At 48.6% G+C, this 16,737-nt stretch overlaps 1 protein-coding gene across 1 annotated transcript; it reads left to right on the plus strand.

Moving 5' to 3' along the window:
* Positions 1-4,492: 4,492 nt before the first annotated feature.
* LOC120370576 (cytochrome P450 2J2-like) lies at positions 4,493-11,741 on the plus strand. The gene is made up of 5 exons (XM_039485524.1): positions 4,493-4,935; positions 5,503-5,638; positions 6,667-6,854; positions 9,137-9,275; positions 11,138-11,741. The coding sequence occupies exons 1-5, from the start codon at positions 4,729-4,731 to the stop codon at positions 11,311-11,313; spliced, it is 846 nt and encodes a 281-aa protein (XP_039341458.1). The 5' UTR covers positions 4,493-4,728; the 3' UTR covers positions 11,314-11,741.
* Positions 11,742-16,737: the final 4,996 nt, after the last annotated feature.

Raw genomic sequence — 16,737 nt, forward strand, 5'->3', positions numbered from 1 at the left:
AAGAATGCAGGCTTGGTAAAAACTTGTAAGGAATACAGGGAGTTGGGCAAGAGTCGGAAGTTATGGGGAGTTGGGCAAGAGTTGGAAGCACTCTGCCCTAGGTGGGAGGATGTGATTAAGTGGGAGCTCATAAGGGTAAGAAAATGACTTATGAAGCCCAAGGGAGTTTGGAAGGTTACTTGTGAGGGCTGTCCCCTTGCAAGGACTAGAATGGGTTCCTTTCACACAGGCCTCCGTGGAAGCCAGTAATTTGTTCTCTGCAGCTTTCAGTCACACCCCCTGAGTGCCCCAGGGAGTTTATCCTGAGGTGGGTGTAGGCCAGAAGAAAGGGGTGCTTCTGACAGAACTGGAGTGTGTTTTGTTTAAACCAGAATGTTGATTTCTTCACTGGTAGCAATACTGACTGCAGATACGTTGCCCTTCAACAATCATTCCTATAACGATCGTTGAAGGGCAATGTATCTGCAGTCAGTATTGCTACCAGCCAGGAAGGTGTCTGCTCCTCTCAGCTTAGAGTGGGCTGATTTTCAATAATTATTGTTTACCAGTAGGTCTGTTTTACTTTGACATCCCTTAGGGAAAGGCACAGGGCATTCATTGTCCTTAGATATGCTTGTTTTACCGTTACCTCATTTTCCTCCCCATTTACATGCTTCATCCACCTGTTATATCCACTTGTGAGCTCATTCTTTTTAATCCGTGCTTGAACAGCCGAGCCCTTGAGTGATCTTGTTATACAAATACTTTTTTTTACAGTTATTATTATTATTAATTAAGTAGTCATTACATGGGCTCTAGTTCTGGTTATCAAAGAAATTAAATATGAACTAAACCACGTGCTCTTTTTATTTTTTTTTCCAGCTTGTTGGAAAATATGGCAACATTTTCAGCCTGCAGCTTGGTAACCTGACATTTGTGTTTGTAAATGGATTCCAGCTGGTGAAAGAAGTGCTTGTCCATCAAGGTGAATACTTTCTTGATCGCCCACAAATTCCTCAGCTCTACGAAATCTTTGGTACATTTGGTGAGTTTCTTTTCTTATATTTTTCTTCAAGTATTTTAGATGTAACGTTTTTAATAATCAAGGCACCAATCCTGCAAACACTTACAAATGGACTTCACCTTATGCACATGAACAGTCTCACTGACGTGTGCTCTGGGGTAGTAACTTAGGCCCAGATCCTCAAAGGTGTTTAGATGCCTAACTTCTAGTAAAATCAATGAGAGTTAGGCACCTAAATACCTTTGAGGATCTGGGCCTTAGTGACTTCCTCAGTTCTGCAAAAACTTACACATGTGCTCATGTCTCATTGACCTCTCATGTTCACAACTGCCATATCCCTGGCGACAGCAGCAGCAGATTCTCATGACTACCATGTAGCTGTGATGGCATGTAGAATGGACTTCCATCCTGGATGGTCTCTTGCAAGTTTTCCTTCAGCAAGAGTCAGAATGGGAGGATTTAGGCTTCTGAAATCCCTCAAAATTGCATCTTCCAACCTCTTTTGTGGTCGGCATTGTGGCCTACTTCCTTGAACCTCAGCTATATACACCTTCTGTTAAAGTGTAACTTCTGCATGTTGGACATGACTTCACCATAGCTAGAGGCCAGGCACTCTGATATAATAGTGATGAGCATGGCAAACAGAACAGAGGAAAATATCCTGTGGAAAGATAGTCAGGCCTCACTTAAACTTGAAAAAGGAAAGGAGGGTTGAAGTTTTCTAGTCTTCTAATGACTATTACAATATACCAGGTATCATTTTTCACCCCAGGATTAGTTTTCTCTAATGGACATAGCTGGAAACAACAGAGAAGATTTGCTTTATCAACTCTAAGAAACTTTGGCCTGGGGAAGAGGAGCTTAGAAGAACGAATACAGGAGGAGAGCAGATACCTTACAGATGCAATTGAGGAAGAAAAAGGTGAGAACTAGAGAGAATGACACTTTAATTATTCTATCAAAAATTGTAGCTCTTCTTTGGCAATGAACGTGAAGTAACAGAGATGTGCCTGAAACATGATGTTTGAATCCAGATCTTTCCTAACACTCAGTTCAGATGAGGGATTTGGCTTAGACCATTAGCCATATATGAACCTTGGTGCCATGGTCCAGATTTGGATACTGTGAAAGTAGAATGAATTATATTGTAAAAATAAGAATGGATTAAAGAAATGTTGTATGTACCTTTAAGCAGAAATAAGAAATGTTGAAATACAGGTGCCAGGAAAAGAAACATTAGGCATAAACAATGGTGCTAATGGCAAAACATTAACAGAAGATGGGTAATAGTTAGTAAGGAAATAAGATATGCATGCCTAGCCCAGGTAAACTTATCTGATTCTGCTTCCTTTGTTATCTTGTTAAGTTCTCACCCTTTTATCTGTATAAATAAGATAGTTTGTGTCTTGCATGGTGCTCACATTATCTGGGTGTTATTAGCAGAGCGCTGTGCTAATAAAACAGAGTGGTCTGACAAACTGTGAGTCTTGAGTCTAACTTTGACAATACGGATCCAAAAGTTTGGTGGTGTTTGGGATTCATGTTTTTATATCGGTCAGTAATGGCACTAAATGCTGAGTTGTCAGCATCAATGTAGCCACACAAATTTACAAAACAGTCCCACAAAAATGTTCATTGCCAAGATTAATGACCATGGAGAGAAAGTGGTTCCTAATCACATATAGGTAAAACCTCCCTACATTATAACAAAGGCAGAGACCTGTGTGAAAAAATATAAATGGCTCTATACATAGCAAAAACTGACTTGAACTGGTAGATTTGATATGCTGCATGCATCAAAATGCAGCTCATCACATCTATGTGTTTAACAGTTTTTCAATATTCAGATAGGCGACAATGCAGCAAATGTTGCTCAAGGGATATGTATGAGTGTGTGATATATGCATATGTTCAGGTTTTATTCATGGATTTCATACACACCAAATAGTTTATGTCTGTCAACAAATTTCTTCCTCTTTTCTAAGAAGCCAGAACACCACCAATTTCTCCCATTTTCTCTTCTAGGGCAACCTTTTGACCCTCACTTTAAAATTAACAATGCTGTTTCCAACATAATCTGTTCCGTCACTTTTGGGGACCGGTTTGAATATCATGATAGTCACTTCCAGAAGTTACTGCGGTTGATTGATGAGACTGTGTATCTCCAGGGAACTTTTTGGAACCAGGTAGAGCTTGTTTGATTTTGACTTTAAACGTATGAAAACAATGGCAAAACCCCGAGCAGTTTCACTGGAAGCAGGGCTGAGTGTGACAGCGTTGTCCCAGATTCACTTCTACCATAGCCTGATTGCGGCATGCATGCTCTCATTTTCCCCAACAAATTTCTCTCCACCTCAGTTCCCCCTTTGGCTAGTCTCTTTCACCTGGCCCCCCTGAAGGTATCGTGCTAGAAGATCCTCAAACCTGATTTTCTATACCAGTGCTGCCACCCCACAGGCACTTAACATGATCTCTAACTGGGCTGACAACCCAGTGGGCTGTTTCAGTGGGCATCAGGGAGGTGTCTGTAGAAGAGAGGAAGAAGAAAAGGTGCCAAATCCTCACTGCTCCCAAGCAACTCCCTTCCTTGCTGTCACACTGTGCATTGGACTCTGTGCTCAGGGGAGGGTTGGCTCAAGGGCCTGTGTGGCAGGGGTAGATCCGCTGGATACTCTTGCGGCAGTGAGGATGGCAGGGTGTCATTACACACCAGGCCTGGTGGGAGGTGACATCCGGAGGCACAGCCAACCTACTGTCAGGGTCAAGGGCTCGTCCAGCTGGCAGCTTTTCCAGGTGGCCCCATTTGCAGGAACAAACTACTGTGTTTCATAACAGTGCTGGCTCGCTGACACTGGCCCTGAAAACAGGGGCAATCATGGTTTCCAGGGACACGTTGTTATCCAACCCCTGTTGGACCTTTCTCCTCTTGTTACTTCCCGGTTCAGCACAGCATAGTGACTGAGATGAGACATAATCCTGCTACTGCAGCAGCAGTCATGTTGAGAGGCAAAACACAGTGCCTGCGTCTATCTGCTTACGGTGCTGGGCTCAGGCAGTCTTCCATGTGTTTTACAAACACTCCAATAACAAAGTCCAATCTCCGATAAAAACTGTGGTAACATCAATATTATCAACATCATGTGTCAGAATGTGAGGCCAGATTCTGACATCGTGACCTTTATATCCTTCCTCGCTTTTAAAACAACCATTTGTTAGCAGGGTGGCCATTCAGCACATTGTCCTTTAGAGGGCGCCAAAGCAATAGGAGCAGTAGCTGGTGACTGGCCCAGCAGTCACAGCAGAGGGCTGAGAGAAGACAGTGCATATCTTAACAAGAAAAAACGGGCTTGTGGTTAAAACGCTGCACTGGGACTCAGGACCCCTAGCTTCACTTTCTGGCTCTGTAACAGATGCCTGTGCGGTCTTGGCCAAGTCATTTACTATCTCTCTGCCTCAGTTCTCACTCTGTAAAATGGCGATAATATTTCCTTTCTCTCACGCTCTGTCTCTCCTGTCGCTTTAGATTCTAGGCTCCTCCGGTCAGGGACTCAGTGTTGTGTATCTGTCAAGTGCCTACCATAATGGGGGCCTGATCTCAGTTGAGGGCTCTGAGCACATCCATAATACAATTATATATCAATGTGGTTTAATAAACGCAGTGTCTTCAGCAGAATGCATGTAGGTGTATTAAACCGCGAGATGCATGTTTCTAAAACTCGGCTAAAATGTATTGTGGTCTCTTTGTATGTCAAAAGCTGTATAACTCCTTCCCCACCATAATGAAGTGGATACCTGGACGCCATCACACCATTTTTAAAAACTGGGAAAATTTGAAGTGTTTTGTGAGGGAAATAATAGCAAAGCACAGAGAGGACTGGAATCCATCTGAAACCAGAGACTTCATTGACTGTTATCTGAAGGAAATAGCAAAGGTAAGAGAGCAAAGAACAAAGTGAACAGGAACAAACCACTTCTGTGTTTTAAAAATTAGAAATAGAATGACAGTAACAGGGTTCACCAATTGAGTTGTCTGAGCATCCGACCCTCCATTAGTTAACAGTTAGAAACCCTAGATAGGAAAGAACTGATTCAGCAAAGCCTTTAAGCAAATGTTTTCCTTTGAGCCGGGGAGAGCAGTCAGTGGGACTACTTGGATGGTTGTGCACTTTGCTGATTTGAACCCTAAAATGTAAGGTTACCTGTGCCTTCGGGACCAGACCCAAAGTCAGTTGAAGTTCATGGGAGTCTTTCATTCACTTCAGCAGGACCTCTGCTCAGACCTAAAATCAGCTCAAACTTTTCACTCTCAAGAATGATGCTAAAAGTACAGTCTTTCTCGCTAATGGTGCTGTCCTGGTGCTCTCAACTCTCACTGAAGGCAATGGAAATTCAGGGCACCCGGCACCTTGCAGAATTGAGCCTAGAATGATGTTTCCCTGGCTTTGTATAATACTAATAAATATTGTTGTAGTCCCACCCACATATATCTTTGTTCTAAGGCCGATGCCGACCCGAGTTTCCATGAAGAAAATCTCATATTTTCCACACTGGATCTTTTTACTGCTGGAACTGAGACAACGTCTACAACCATTTACTGGGCTCTGCTGTACATGGCCCTATATCCAGATGTTCAAGGTAAATGGTAACGGTTTATATTTCTAATCTCTTAAGAGCTCTTGAATTTCTACCCTTAACGCTTGCCACATCGGGGGCTTTTCACAGCACTCAGAATGTTGGTTTATGAAATCTCTGTGCAAAGCTGCTTTCTTCCCACAATAATCATTTTTCCCCATACAGAAACCCTTTCTTTTATTGGAATAGTTTCTTTTTTCTGCCCTCAGTTACACCTCCACCAACTACTGCAAGGGCAAGGAGTGCAATCCATAGTTGCAATACCCTTGATTAAAGAGGAAGATGGCCTTGTGGCTAATTAACAGGACTGGGACTCAGGATATCCAAGTCCTGGTCCAGGCTCTGCCTCAGATTTCCTGTGAGACATTGGGAAAATCATTTAATTCTGTAAATGTGGCTTGTGGATTTCTAAAACGTGGTACACAGTCAGTGTCCTTTTCAGCCTTGAGATTTGACCCATGGAGGCTCCAAGGGGGACCTTTATTGAAAATAATGGCAGATATAATCTGCTTCATTTAATGCAAAATAGGTGCATTCCTTGGACTCTTTGCAAACTGCTGGAATAACTCTGTGCCCCCAAAAAATTGAGTCTTGCCTGACACAGAAAACCAGCAGATAAATATTTTCATGCTCCAATATCTCTTGGGTCAGCCCGGTAATTGACTTTGCTATTTTGAATAGGGACAAAATACGTATTGATAATGCCTTTACATTTGATTTTGAGAAGTGGAGTAAATGCCTCTTGCCTTCCATATATGTATTAAAGGAGGTCTTCCTATTATGCCTAAATTACATTTTAAAATTCCTCTCACCTCCTGACCACTGCATTTGTCTCAGGCTAATCAGCTGTAGTTTTCTTATGTATTTGTATGACAGATCTCTACATTGCTCACTGATGCTGTTTCCAATGCTTGAATCGAGCTTTATTAGGTGTAGCCTTATAAACAATGAACTCTAAACCCTGAACAACTTAAGCTTGTTCCAAGAACATATTATTCTTGGAATTATGGTGAACTCTGCTCTTTTCATAGAGAGGGTGCAAGCGGAGATTGACGCAGTGATTGGCCAGTCTCGCCAGCCAGCCATGGACGACAGAGACAACATGCCATACACCAATGCAGTTATTCATGAAGTGCAAAGGATAAGCAACATCTTGCCTTTCAATGTGCCCAGAACGGCAACTAGTGACACAACACTGGCCGGATTCTATGTGCCAAAAGTAAGCTGGAAGGAAATTTAGTTTTCACTTCTTATCTTGGTTTAAGAAATTAAGAGATAAGCCCAAACCAAAGTCTCAGATAGAAAGACCTTCGCAACCTGGAGGACCCAGTTGTGAATCTGAACCCATTTTGGGACTAAACCGAGACCCAGAGCTGCATTTTACAGGTGGTCCCTATTTCTATAGTGAGCTAAAATTCCTCAACCAAAACCTTGGATGCTCACATTCTCAAGTTTTGAGGAAGTTGAAATCTAGGTCAGACTTTTGCAGGCTGTCTTCATAAAACATGATGTAAGTTATTTATTTTTAATTGCATGAAACCATAGTAAAAGGACTAAGAAATAAGTGCAGCACAAGTTCACCACTATGGCTATTGACTCATGAAAGGTCAGCCAGGCACTTGGACGCAGAGACTTAAAGGTATTTAGGCACCTAACTCTTCTGGAAATCAATGGGTGTTATGTGCCTAAATACCTTTGAGGGTCTGGGCCTTGGTGTCTGCAGATGGGAGTGGCTGCTTCTTTTTACAAGTGGGGCATATCTCATCTTCAGCCGCTCCAGAATTCTGAACTGCTTTCATCTCAAGCTGCAGCATTTCTGACTTCACCTAGCCATGCTGCTGAGCCACAATTTCTCCCTATGGAAGGAAGCAGGCTGGAATTCCTACCCCAGCATTCCCGGAGTATGTTCAGTGGAAGCTCTCCTCAGGTCCTAACACATGGGCGCATTCTTCTTCTCCAGCGTGCGGACTGATCCTCAGTGAAATGGGGACAAACTCATACTCAAGGGCAGTGAGCTCATTCTGGAGCTCAGCCAGGCAGAGGACCGTTCTACAGCAAGTGTGCCGCAGGAGACCATTGCCTGTGGCAACCTTCCATTCTGCAGACAGTAACCCTTCATTAATATAACTTATGGGAAATGTTTTTACACAGGAGCAGGGGGAGAGTGTATTATATCTGCAGATAGCAATTAGGAGTGCAAAAAAGAACTTAGCGCACACGAGTGTTAGTTTGCAGGAGCACTTGCTGGATTTGCCTATAGGTATATACTACACACATATACATCATTCAAGGCCAGCAGCCACCACATTTCTGAAAATCTGGCCCTTAAAAAAGAAAGGTGGGTGGATAGAGAGGGTCCCATATGAGGAAAGATTAAAGAGGCTAGGACTCTTCAGTTTGGAAAAGAGAAGACTAAGGGGGGACATGATAGAGGTATATAAAATCATGAGTGATGTTTAGAAAGTGGATAAGGAAAAGTTATTTACTTATTCCCATAATACAAGAACTAGGGGTCACCAAATGAAATTAATAGGCAGCAGGTTTAAAACAAATAAAAGGAAGTTCTTCTTCACGCAGTGCACAGTCAACTTGTGGAACTCCTTACCTGAGGAGGTTGTGAAGGCTAGGACTATAACAATGTTTAAAAGGGGACTGGATAAATTCATGGTGGCTAAGTCCATAAATGGCTATTAGCCAGGATGGGTAAGAATCGTGTCCCTAGCCTCTGTTCGTCAGAGGATGGAGATGGATGGCAGGAGAGAGATCACTTGATCTTTGCCTGTTAGGTTCACTCCCTCAGGGGCACCTGGCATTGGCCACTGTCGGTAGACAGATACTGGGCTAGATGGACCTTTGGTCTGACCCGGTACGGCCTTTCTTATGTTCCTATGTTCTTATGGATGGGTTGTGCTCCCTTTTGATGCCTTATGCTGTATAAAGAATGCCTGAGAGTTTATATTTTTTCTGCTTGTTTTTTCTATTAGAAATTCAACCTTGCCTACCCTGTTTTTCCTAGGAGATGCAGGAGAACTAGTTGTCTATAACACCACACCTGTGAAGGAAATTAACCTGTATAATTGACATGGGAATTGATTTTTAATCAGACTGGTGTTCATTTTTGGTTTGCTTGTCTGTTGTGATATTAACACCTCAAATTCTTAAAAACCGGTTGGGAGAAAAGCTCTCGTTCTTCAAAGATTAACAGCCCACTCCTTCATCTAAAGTCTGTGATGGCTTCCATTCTTCTCTCTCTGGGACCTCCAGAGAGACTACCCGCAAAACCAGGGAAAGCCAGATTTGAAATACTAGATAAATGTAAGATAAAGAACTGGCTGGAAAATTATCCTTTTTTAAAAAAAAAACAAAATCCTTTTGTGCCTTCTTTGTACATCATAAAAGGTTAAAATGAAATGCATGACCCCCTCTTTTTTGCCTCTTTGAGGGTCACAATTAAAAATGGAATCAGGGAAGGTTTAAATTCCTTTATTTCTCTTTCTTTAGGGCACCATTTTGATTCCCAGTTTGACATCAGTGCTGTTTGACAAGAGTGAGTGGGAAACGCCTCATACTTTTAATCCTAAGCACTTCCTGGAGGATGGTCAGTTCAAGAAAAGAGAAAGTTTCCTGCCATTCTCTGCAGGTGAGATGTGTCTGACTCTGTCCATTTGCACTATCGCACCAAGTCTTGGCCTCTCTCATTTTCAGTTTAGAAAAACCCCACAGCATTTATTAGTGACAGAAGATGGAAAGCTCAGAAATGAAAACCATGGCCAGAGTTTGTGTCCCAGGGATGGGGTTCTGGGTTGTGCAGTTTTTTCATAGGTAGATGGCACATCATTCTTGAGCAAGTGCTCTCTCCTAGAACAAGGCTCAACACAACAACAGCAAAGAGCGGCCTCAGCTCTCCTACCCTTAGGGGTATGTGTACACTGGAGCTGGAGGTGTAATTTCTTTGTGGGTGGGATAAGCCCATGCTAGCTCAGAGTGAGCTAGTGCGGTAAAAATAGAGGTGTAGGCATGGTGGTGCGTGCAGCTGGATGGACTTGCCATCCCGAGTACACCCCCTTCCGAGACCCTCAGAATATACTTGGGTGGCTAGCCGCTCATGCCACCACGGATACGCTTCTAGTGTTAGTGCGCCAGCTCCAGTGTAGACATACCCTAAGGTAGGCACAAAGAGAAAGTAGCCTGCCTCACTTGTTGGGAATGTAGGAGTGAGGACAGAAGGAATAGCTGTCTTCACCTTTTACCACTTCTTTTCACTTGTAGGGAGAGTCAGCAGGGGGAATAAACATGGTAAAGATGATAAAAGTGGGAGAGATCCCTGAAGCACCCTCATAAAAACCAATTAGAACATTTTACCAAATGTGATACAGCATGGCCAGAAGGCAGCAGGAGAGTGTTACAAGGGAGCCTTATTCCCTGTAAGGGGAAGAAAGTCTGCTATAGATTAACTAGAGCACCTGAAGCCAATTAGAGCACCTGAAGCCAATTAGAGCACCAGCAGTCAGTCACATGATAAAAACCCATGCTTCAATCAGACAGTGTGGGAGTTGGAGCAGAAAGGATTGGTATTGGAGCAGAGAACAGTTTGAAGGAGTTGGAGCAGAGAACAGTTTGAAGAGAAAGCAGAGGAAAGTTTGGAGGAGTGCTGCGATGGGCTAAGAAGTCCAAGACCCTAGGTAAGGGGCACCTGGCTTGTGCAGAGGGAGGGCAGGAAGCCCCCCCACAAGCTGAAGAGCTGGAGAGGGAAGTAGCCCAGGGAAAGGAACCTCCAGTTCAAGTGGTTCACTACTATCCTCAGGTATCAGAGGGGTAGCCGTGTTAGTCTGGTTCTGTAGAAGCAGCAAAGAATCCTGTGGCACCTTATAGACTAACAGACGTTTTGCAGCATGAGCTTTCATGGGTGAATACCCACTTCATCGGATGCAAGCAGTGGAAATTTCCAGGGGCAGGTGTGTATATAAGCAAGCAAGAAGCAAGCTAGAGATAACGAGGTTAGATCAATCAGGGAGGATGAGGCCCTGTTCCAGCAGCTGAGGTGTGAAAACCAAGGGAGGAGAAACTGGTTCTGTAATTGGCAAGCCATTCACAGTCTTTGTTTAGTCCTGAGCTGATGGTGTTAAATTTGCAGATGAACTGGAGCTCAGCAGTTTCTCTTTGAAGTCTGGTCCTAAAGTTTTTTTGCTGTAGGATGGCCACCTTAAAATCTGCTATCATCCAAGATCTATCCAACATGATTGTTTCTATTAGTAGAAGGAATTACGGTGGTACTGTTATTATTAATGTAAACCTTAGCATCCACAGTTATAAGTGAAGGAAAATGTAGTACTAAAAACAGAAAAAAGTGACTCAGAAGGGAGAAACTGATGACAAATCCATCTCTTCTTCCTCGCTGTTCCAAAATTGCTGCTGTGGAAAATTAACGCCCCATTTGTCCTGAGACCCAAACTGCTCTGACAAGAATCCGCTGGCTGATGTGCACAACTGTCTTCTTTTCAGGAAAGCGTGGTTGCCTTGGTGAGCCGCTGGCTAGAATAGAGCTGTTCCTGTTCTTCACTGCCCTCCTTCAGAAATTCACATTCCAAGCTCCAAAGGACGTGAAGCTAAGCCTTCAGTTCAGAATCGGACTTATTCTCGGTCCACAGCCATACCAGATCTGTGCATTGTCTCGGTAGGGAAAGCCAGGACATTTTTGTCATTGCCCCATTTCTCAAAATAATTAGGGTTTGCTGTGCTTGTATATAGGGCTGCATCAGCAGTTCACTATGTCTCCAAATTTCCCTGCCTGCTTCCATTCTTATAACCCAACAGGGGACCAATATCAGCAATTGGACGATTTGGGAACCTGATATTGGAAGGGGCTGGGGCTGTGATGATACATCCTACCATGACAGCAGCTCTTCCTGATGTCCCTGTCACACCAGTCTGTGTGCATGCACACTCAGGATGGCCTAAGTATTCTCACTCCTATATCTATTTGGTTGAAAAAAGGTAAGGATATTTCATGATTTCTTTCAAAAGGAACATTTTGTTTCATTTGCAGTTTTTCATGAAATATTTAGTTTTTCAATGGAAACTTTTCAAAGCACTTTTTTTTTTTAATTTCACTGGTGTGAAAAAAAAAAGACGGTTACTCACCGTTGTAACTGTTGTTCTTCGAGATGTGTTGCTCCTATCCATTCCAGTTAGGTGTGCGCGCGCCGTGTGCATGGCTCGTCGGAAGATTTTTACCCTAGCAACACTCGGCGGGTCGGCTGGCGCCCCCTGGAGTGGCGTCGCTATAGCGCTGGACAGTGATGAGCTGCCAAATTTTTAACAACGGGTTCCCTCCTCCCTCCAAAATTTTAACAACGGGTTCCCTCCTTCCCCCCCCTCCGGGGGGGGGGTCGTGCCCCATCCAACCCCTCATGTTCCTTGACACACACACTCCGAGACCCCTGACCCATCCCCCCCTTCCCTGTCCCCTGACTAACCCCTTGCCGCCCCACCCAACCCCTCCTCTCATTCTCAATGGCCCCCCAGAACACCTACCCCATACAACTACCCCTTCTCTCTGTCCCTGAGTGCCCCCACCACCTCATCCAACCCTGCTTTTTTCCTGACTGCTCCCCGGGACCCTTGCCCCCATTCAATCCCCCTGTTCTCTGCCCTCTGACCCCCACCCCAAACTCCCTACCCTCTCTCCAACACCCCTCCTGCCCCCTTACCGCGCTGCCTGGACGTGGCTGGGCCAGGACAGGAGTCGCGCGGCCGGAGCCGGAGGATGCGGAGGGATCCCGGCGGCCGGAGCCAGGTGGCTGGCCAGGTGGAGCCAGGGAGGGCTGCGGCCAGAGCTGGAGCCGGGCAGCCGGGGCCGCCGCCACGCACAGACCCGCGCTGCCGGAGCCCGGCCCCCTGGCAAAACAGCAGGGGCGGCTGGAGCCACGGGGCCAGGCCGGGCTGGAGGTGGGGGGCCGTGTCCAGAGCCGGTAGGTGGGGGCACGGCAGGGCCGGGGTGCGGCCGGAGCCGGGCAGCCGGGAGGGGTTCGGGGGTCGGGGACTAGGGGCCGGGCAGGGCCGGGAACGCGGGCCGGGAACGCTGGGACGCGGCCAGGGCGGGTCGGGCGGGGACCCGGGGACGGGGGGGGGCCGGGCAGGGCCGCAGGGGGGGGGATGCGGCCAGGGAGGGTCGGGCGGGGACCCGGGCGGGGGGGTGGCCGGGCAGGGTCGCGGCCGGGAACGCTGGGGACGCGCCAGGAGGCCGGTGAGGGTCGGGCGGGGACCCGGGCGGGGGGCCGGGCAGGCGCGAACGCGGGGCCGGGAACGCGGGGGTGTAGGACGCGGCCAGGAGGGTCGGGCGGGGACCCGGGACGGGGCCAGGCAGGGCCGCGGGGATGCGGCCAGGAGGGTCGGGCGGGGACCCAGGGGCGGGTGGCCGGGCAGGGTCGCGGCCGGGAACGCTGGGGGGACGCGCCAGGAGGCCGGTGAGGGTCGGGCGGGACCCGGGACGGTAGGTGGGGGCACGGCAGGGCGGGGGGGGTGCGGCCGGGCGGCCGGGGAGGGGTTCGGGGGGAGTCGGGGACGCGGGCCGGGCAGGGTCGCGGCCGGGGAGGCGGGGACGGGCCGCGGCCAGGGACCGGCCGGGGCACACGCCCCCCTAGTTTCCTACCTCAGGGTCGTCTTCCTGGGCCGGGGAAGCCTGCCTGCTTCTCAGCCCTCCCAGGCTTCCCGCGCGAACAGCTGATTCGCGGGAAGCCATGGGGGAGGAGAAGCAAGGAGGAGCTTCATGGCAGGAGGTGGAGGCAGAATTCGCAACTGTTCGCGCGAACTGTTTGCTAAAATTAGACGCCGGACAGAGAACTTTAGCAAGCGGTTCGCTGTCCGGCATCTAATTTTAGCAAACGGTTCGCGCGAACCGTTGCGAACCGTCTGCAGCTCACCCCTGGCGCTGGATATATACCCCAGCCGACCCGTCCGCTCCTCAGTTCCTTCTTGCCGGCTACTCCGACAGTGGGGAAGGAGGGCGGGTCTGGAATGGATAGGAGCAACACATCTCGAAGAACAACAGTTACAACGATGAGTAACCGTCTTTTCTTCTTTGAGTGATTGCTCCTATGCATTCCAGTTAGGTGATTCCCAAGCCTTAACTAGGCGGTGGGGTCGGAGTGAGACGTGGCAGAGTGTAAGACTGCTGAGCCAAAGGCTGCATCGTCTCTAGATTGTTGCACCAACGCGTAGTGGGCAGCAAAGGTGTGGACCGAAGACCAGGTAGCCGCCCGACAGATGTCCTGGATGGGGACATGGGCCAGGAAGGCGGCAGAAGAGGCTTGCGCTCTCGTAGAATGAGCGGTGAGACGGCTAGCTGGCACACGAGCAAGCTCGTAGCATGCCCAGATACATGATGTCACCCAGGAGGAGATCCTCTGCGAGGAGACTGGCTTGCCCTTCATGCGATCGGCAACCGCTACGAATAGCTGGGGCGAACACCGGAAGGGTTTCGTTCGCTCTATGTAAAACGTGAGGGCTCTGCGGACGTCAAGGGTGTGAAGCTGTTGTTCACGATGTGAGGCGTGCGGCTTCGGGAAAAAAACCGGGAGGAAAATGTCCTGGTTCACATGGAAGGCCGACACCACCTTAGGGAGGAAGGCTGGGTGTGGCCGAAGCTGCACCTTGTCTCCATGGAAGATGGTATACGGTGGACCAGCCGTTAGGGCGTGAAGCTCAGAAACTCGTCTTGCTGAAGTTATAGCGACGAGAAAGGCCGTCTTCCATGACAAATAGAGAAGGGAACACGTGGCCAAGGGCTCAAAGGGGGCTCCTATAAGCTTGGCTAAAACTAAGTTCAAATCCCAGGAAGGTGTAGGACGCCGTATCGGCGGGTACAAGCAATCTAGTCCCTTAAGGAAGCGGGAAACCATCTGATTGGAAAAGATGGACCGTTCTCCTACGCCAGGTCGAAAGGCGGAAATGGCCACCAGGTGCACTTTCAAGGAGGAGACCGCGAGACCTTGCTCCTTGAGAGACCAGAGGTAGTCCAGGATCGTAGGAATAGGGACCACGAAAGGACTGAGACCTTTCTGATCGCACCAGAGTGCGAAACGCTTCCATTTCACGAGGTAGGTTGACCGAGTGGAAGGCTTCCTGCTTTCCATCAGGACTTGCTGCACTGCAGCAGAGCAGTCACGCTCTGCTTGGGTCAGCCACATAGGAACCAAGCTGTAAGATGGAGGGACTGCAGGTCCGGGTGGCGAAGCCTGCCGAAGTCCTGTGTTATCAGGTCCGGCCAAAAGGGGAGGGGAATGGGATCCCGTACCGAGAGCTCGAGCAGCAGGGTGTACCAGTGCTGTCTCGGCCAGGCCGGAGCGACGAGTATGAGGCGGGCCCTGTCCCTCCGGAGCCTCAGTAGCACCCAGTGTATGAGGGGAAATGGAGGGAAGGCATATAGCAGGTGACCCGTCCAGGAGCAAAGGAATGCGTCCGATAGGGAGCCCTGGGAGCGACCCTGGTAAGAGCAGAACTGATGGCACTTCCTGTTCTCTTTGGAGGCAAACAGGTCTATTTGGGGAAAACCCCACCTCTGGAAAACTGTGTGGATAACATCTGGGCGAATGGACCACTCGTGGGAGAGGAATGACCTGCTGAGATGGTCGGCCAGCGTGTTCTGCACTCCTGGAAGAAACGATGCTACCAGGTGAATAGAGTGGGTTATGCAGAAGTCCCAAAGGTGCATCGCTTCCGTGCAAAGCAGGGAGGAACGAGCCCCGACCTGTCTGTTGACGTAAAACATCGCCATCGTGTTGTCCGTGAAAATGGCCACGCAGTGCCCTTGGAGATGGGCTTGGAAGGTTTGACAGGCCAAGCGAATCGCCCGCAGCTCCCTGACATTGATATGTAGGGAGAGCTCTTGGGGCGACCAGAGACCCTGGGTGTGCAGGTTGTCGAGGTGCGCACCCCAGCCCAATGCCGAGGCATCCGTGGTCAGGGTGACGGAGGGGTGGGGTGGGCGGAATGGAACTCCGGCACACACTACCTCTTGGTTCAGCCACCAGTTGAGCGGTTCGAAGGTTGATCTCGGGACTGTGACCACCATATCTATGGAGTCGCGGTGCGGGCGGTACACCGACGCAAGCCAAGTCTGAAAGGAGCAAAGACGCAGCCTTGCATACATAGTCACGAATGGGCATGCCACCATGTGGCCCAGGAGGCAGAGGCAGGACCGCACCGTTGTTGTCGGAAAGGACTGTAGGTCTCAGACGAGGGAAGCCAAAGTCTGGTGCCGAGGTCGAGGGAGGCAGGCCCTGGCTAAATTGGAATCCAGGACCGCACCAATGAACTCCACCCTTTGTGTTGGAGCTAAGGTAGACTTCTCGGCGTTGATCATAAGGCCTAGCCATTGAAACAGGCCTAGGATCTCGGCCATTTGACTTGTTACAAGTTGGCGGGATGATTCACGGACCAGCCAGTCGTCGAGATACGGGTAAACATGTATGCGACGACGGCGAAGGGCCGCGGCAACCACTGCCATGCACTTGGTGAAGACCCTCGGTGCCGTGGAGAGGCCAAAGGGGAGCACCGTAAACTGATAGTGCATGCTGTTGACGATGAAGCGCAGGTAGCGTCGATGAGGGGGGTAAATCGCGATATGGAAGTATGCGTCCCTCATGTCGAGGGCGGCAAACCAGTCTCCCAGATCCAGGGAGGGAATAATGGTCCCCAGGGTTACCATGCGGAACTTGAGCTTGAGCAGATATCTGTTGAGCTCTCGGAGGTCTAGTATGGGTCGTAGACCTCCCTTCGCCTTGGGGATTAGGAAATATCGGGAATAAAATCCCCTGCCTCGCATGCCTTCCGGCACCTCCTCGATGGCACCCAAACTCAACAGAGTCTCGACCTCTTGTAAGAGGAACTGCTCATGAGAGGGGTCCCTGAAGAGGGATGGGGAGGGTGGATGGGAGGGAGGGGGCGAAACAAACTGGAGTTGGTAACCAAACTGCACCATGTGGAGTACCCAGTTGTCTGTTGTTATCTGGGACCACGCCGGTAGGAAGTGGGAAAGACAGTTGAAAAACAACGGGGAAGGATCCGGTAAATAAACTGCTGGGCCGTCCTCGGGCGTCCTA

The sequence above is a fragment of the Mauremys reevesii genome, linkage group 8, assembly GCF_016161935.1.
Source record: "Mauremys reevesii isolate NIE-2019 linkage group 8, ASM1616193v1, whole genome shotgun sequence".
NCBI classification, from domain to species: domain Eukaryota; kingdom Metazoa; phylum Chordata; order Testudines; family Geoemydidae; genus Mauremys; species Mauremys reevesii.

Coding starts and splice junctions, on each gene's coding strand:
- LOC120370576 (XM_039485524.1), top strand. CDS start 4,729: ATGTATTGTGGTCTCTTTGTATGTCAAAAGCTGTATAACTCCTTCCCC. Junction 5,639..6,666: donor CCTATATCCAGATGTTCAAG/GTAAATGGTAAC, acceptor CTCTTTTCATAG/AGAGGGTGCAAGCGGAGATT. Junction 6,855..9,136: donor CCGGATTCTATGTGCCAAAA/GTAAGCTGGAAG, acceptor CTCTTTCTTTAG/GGCACCATTTTGATTCCCAG.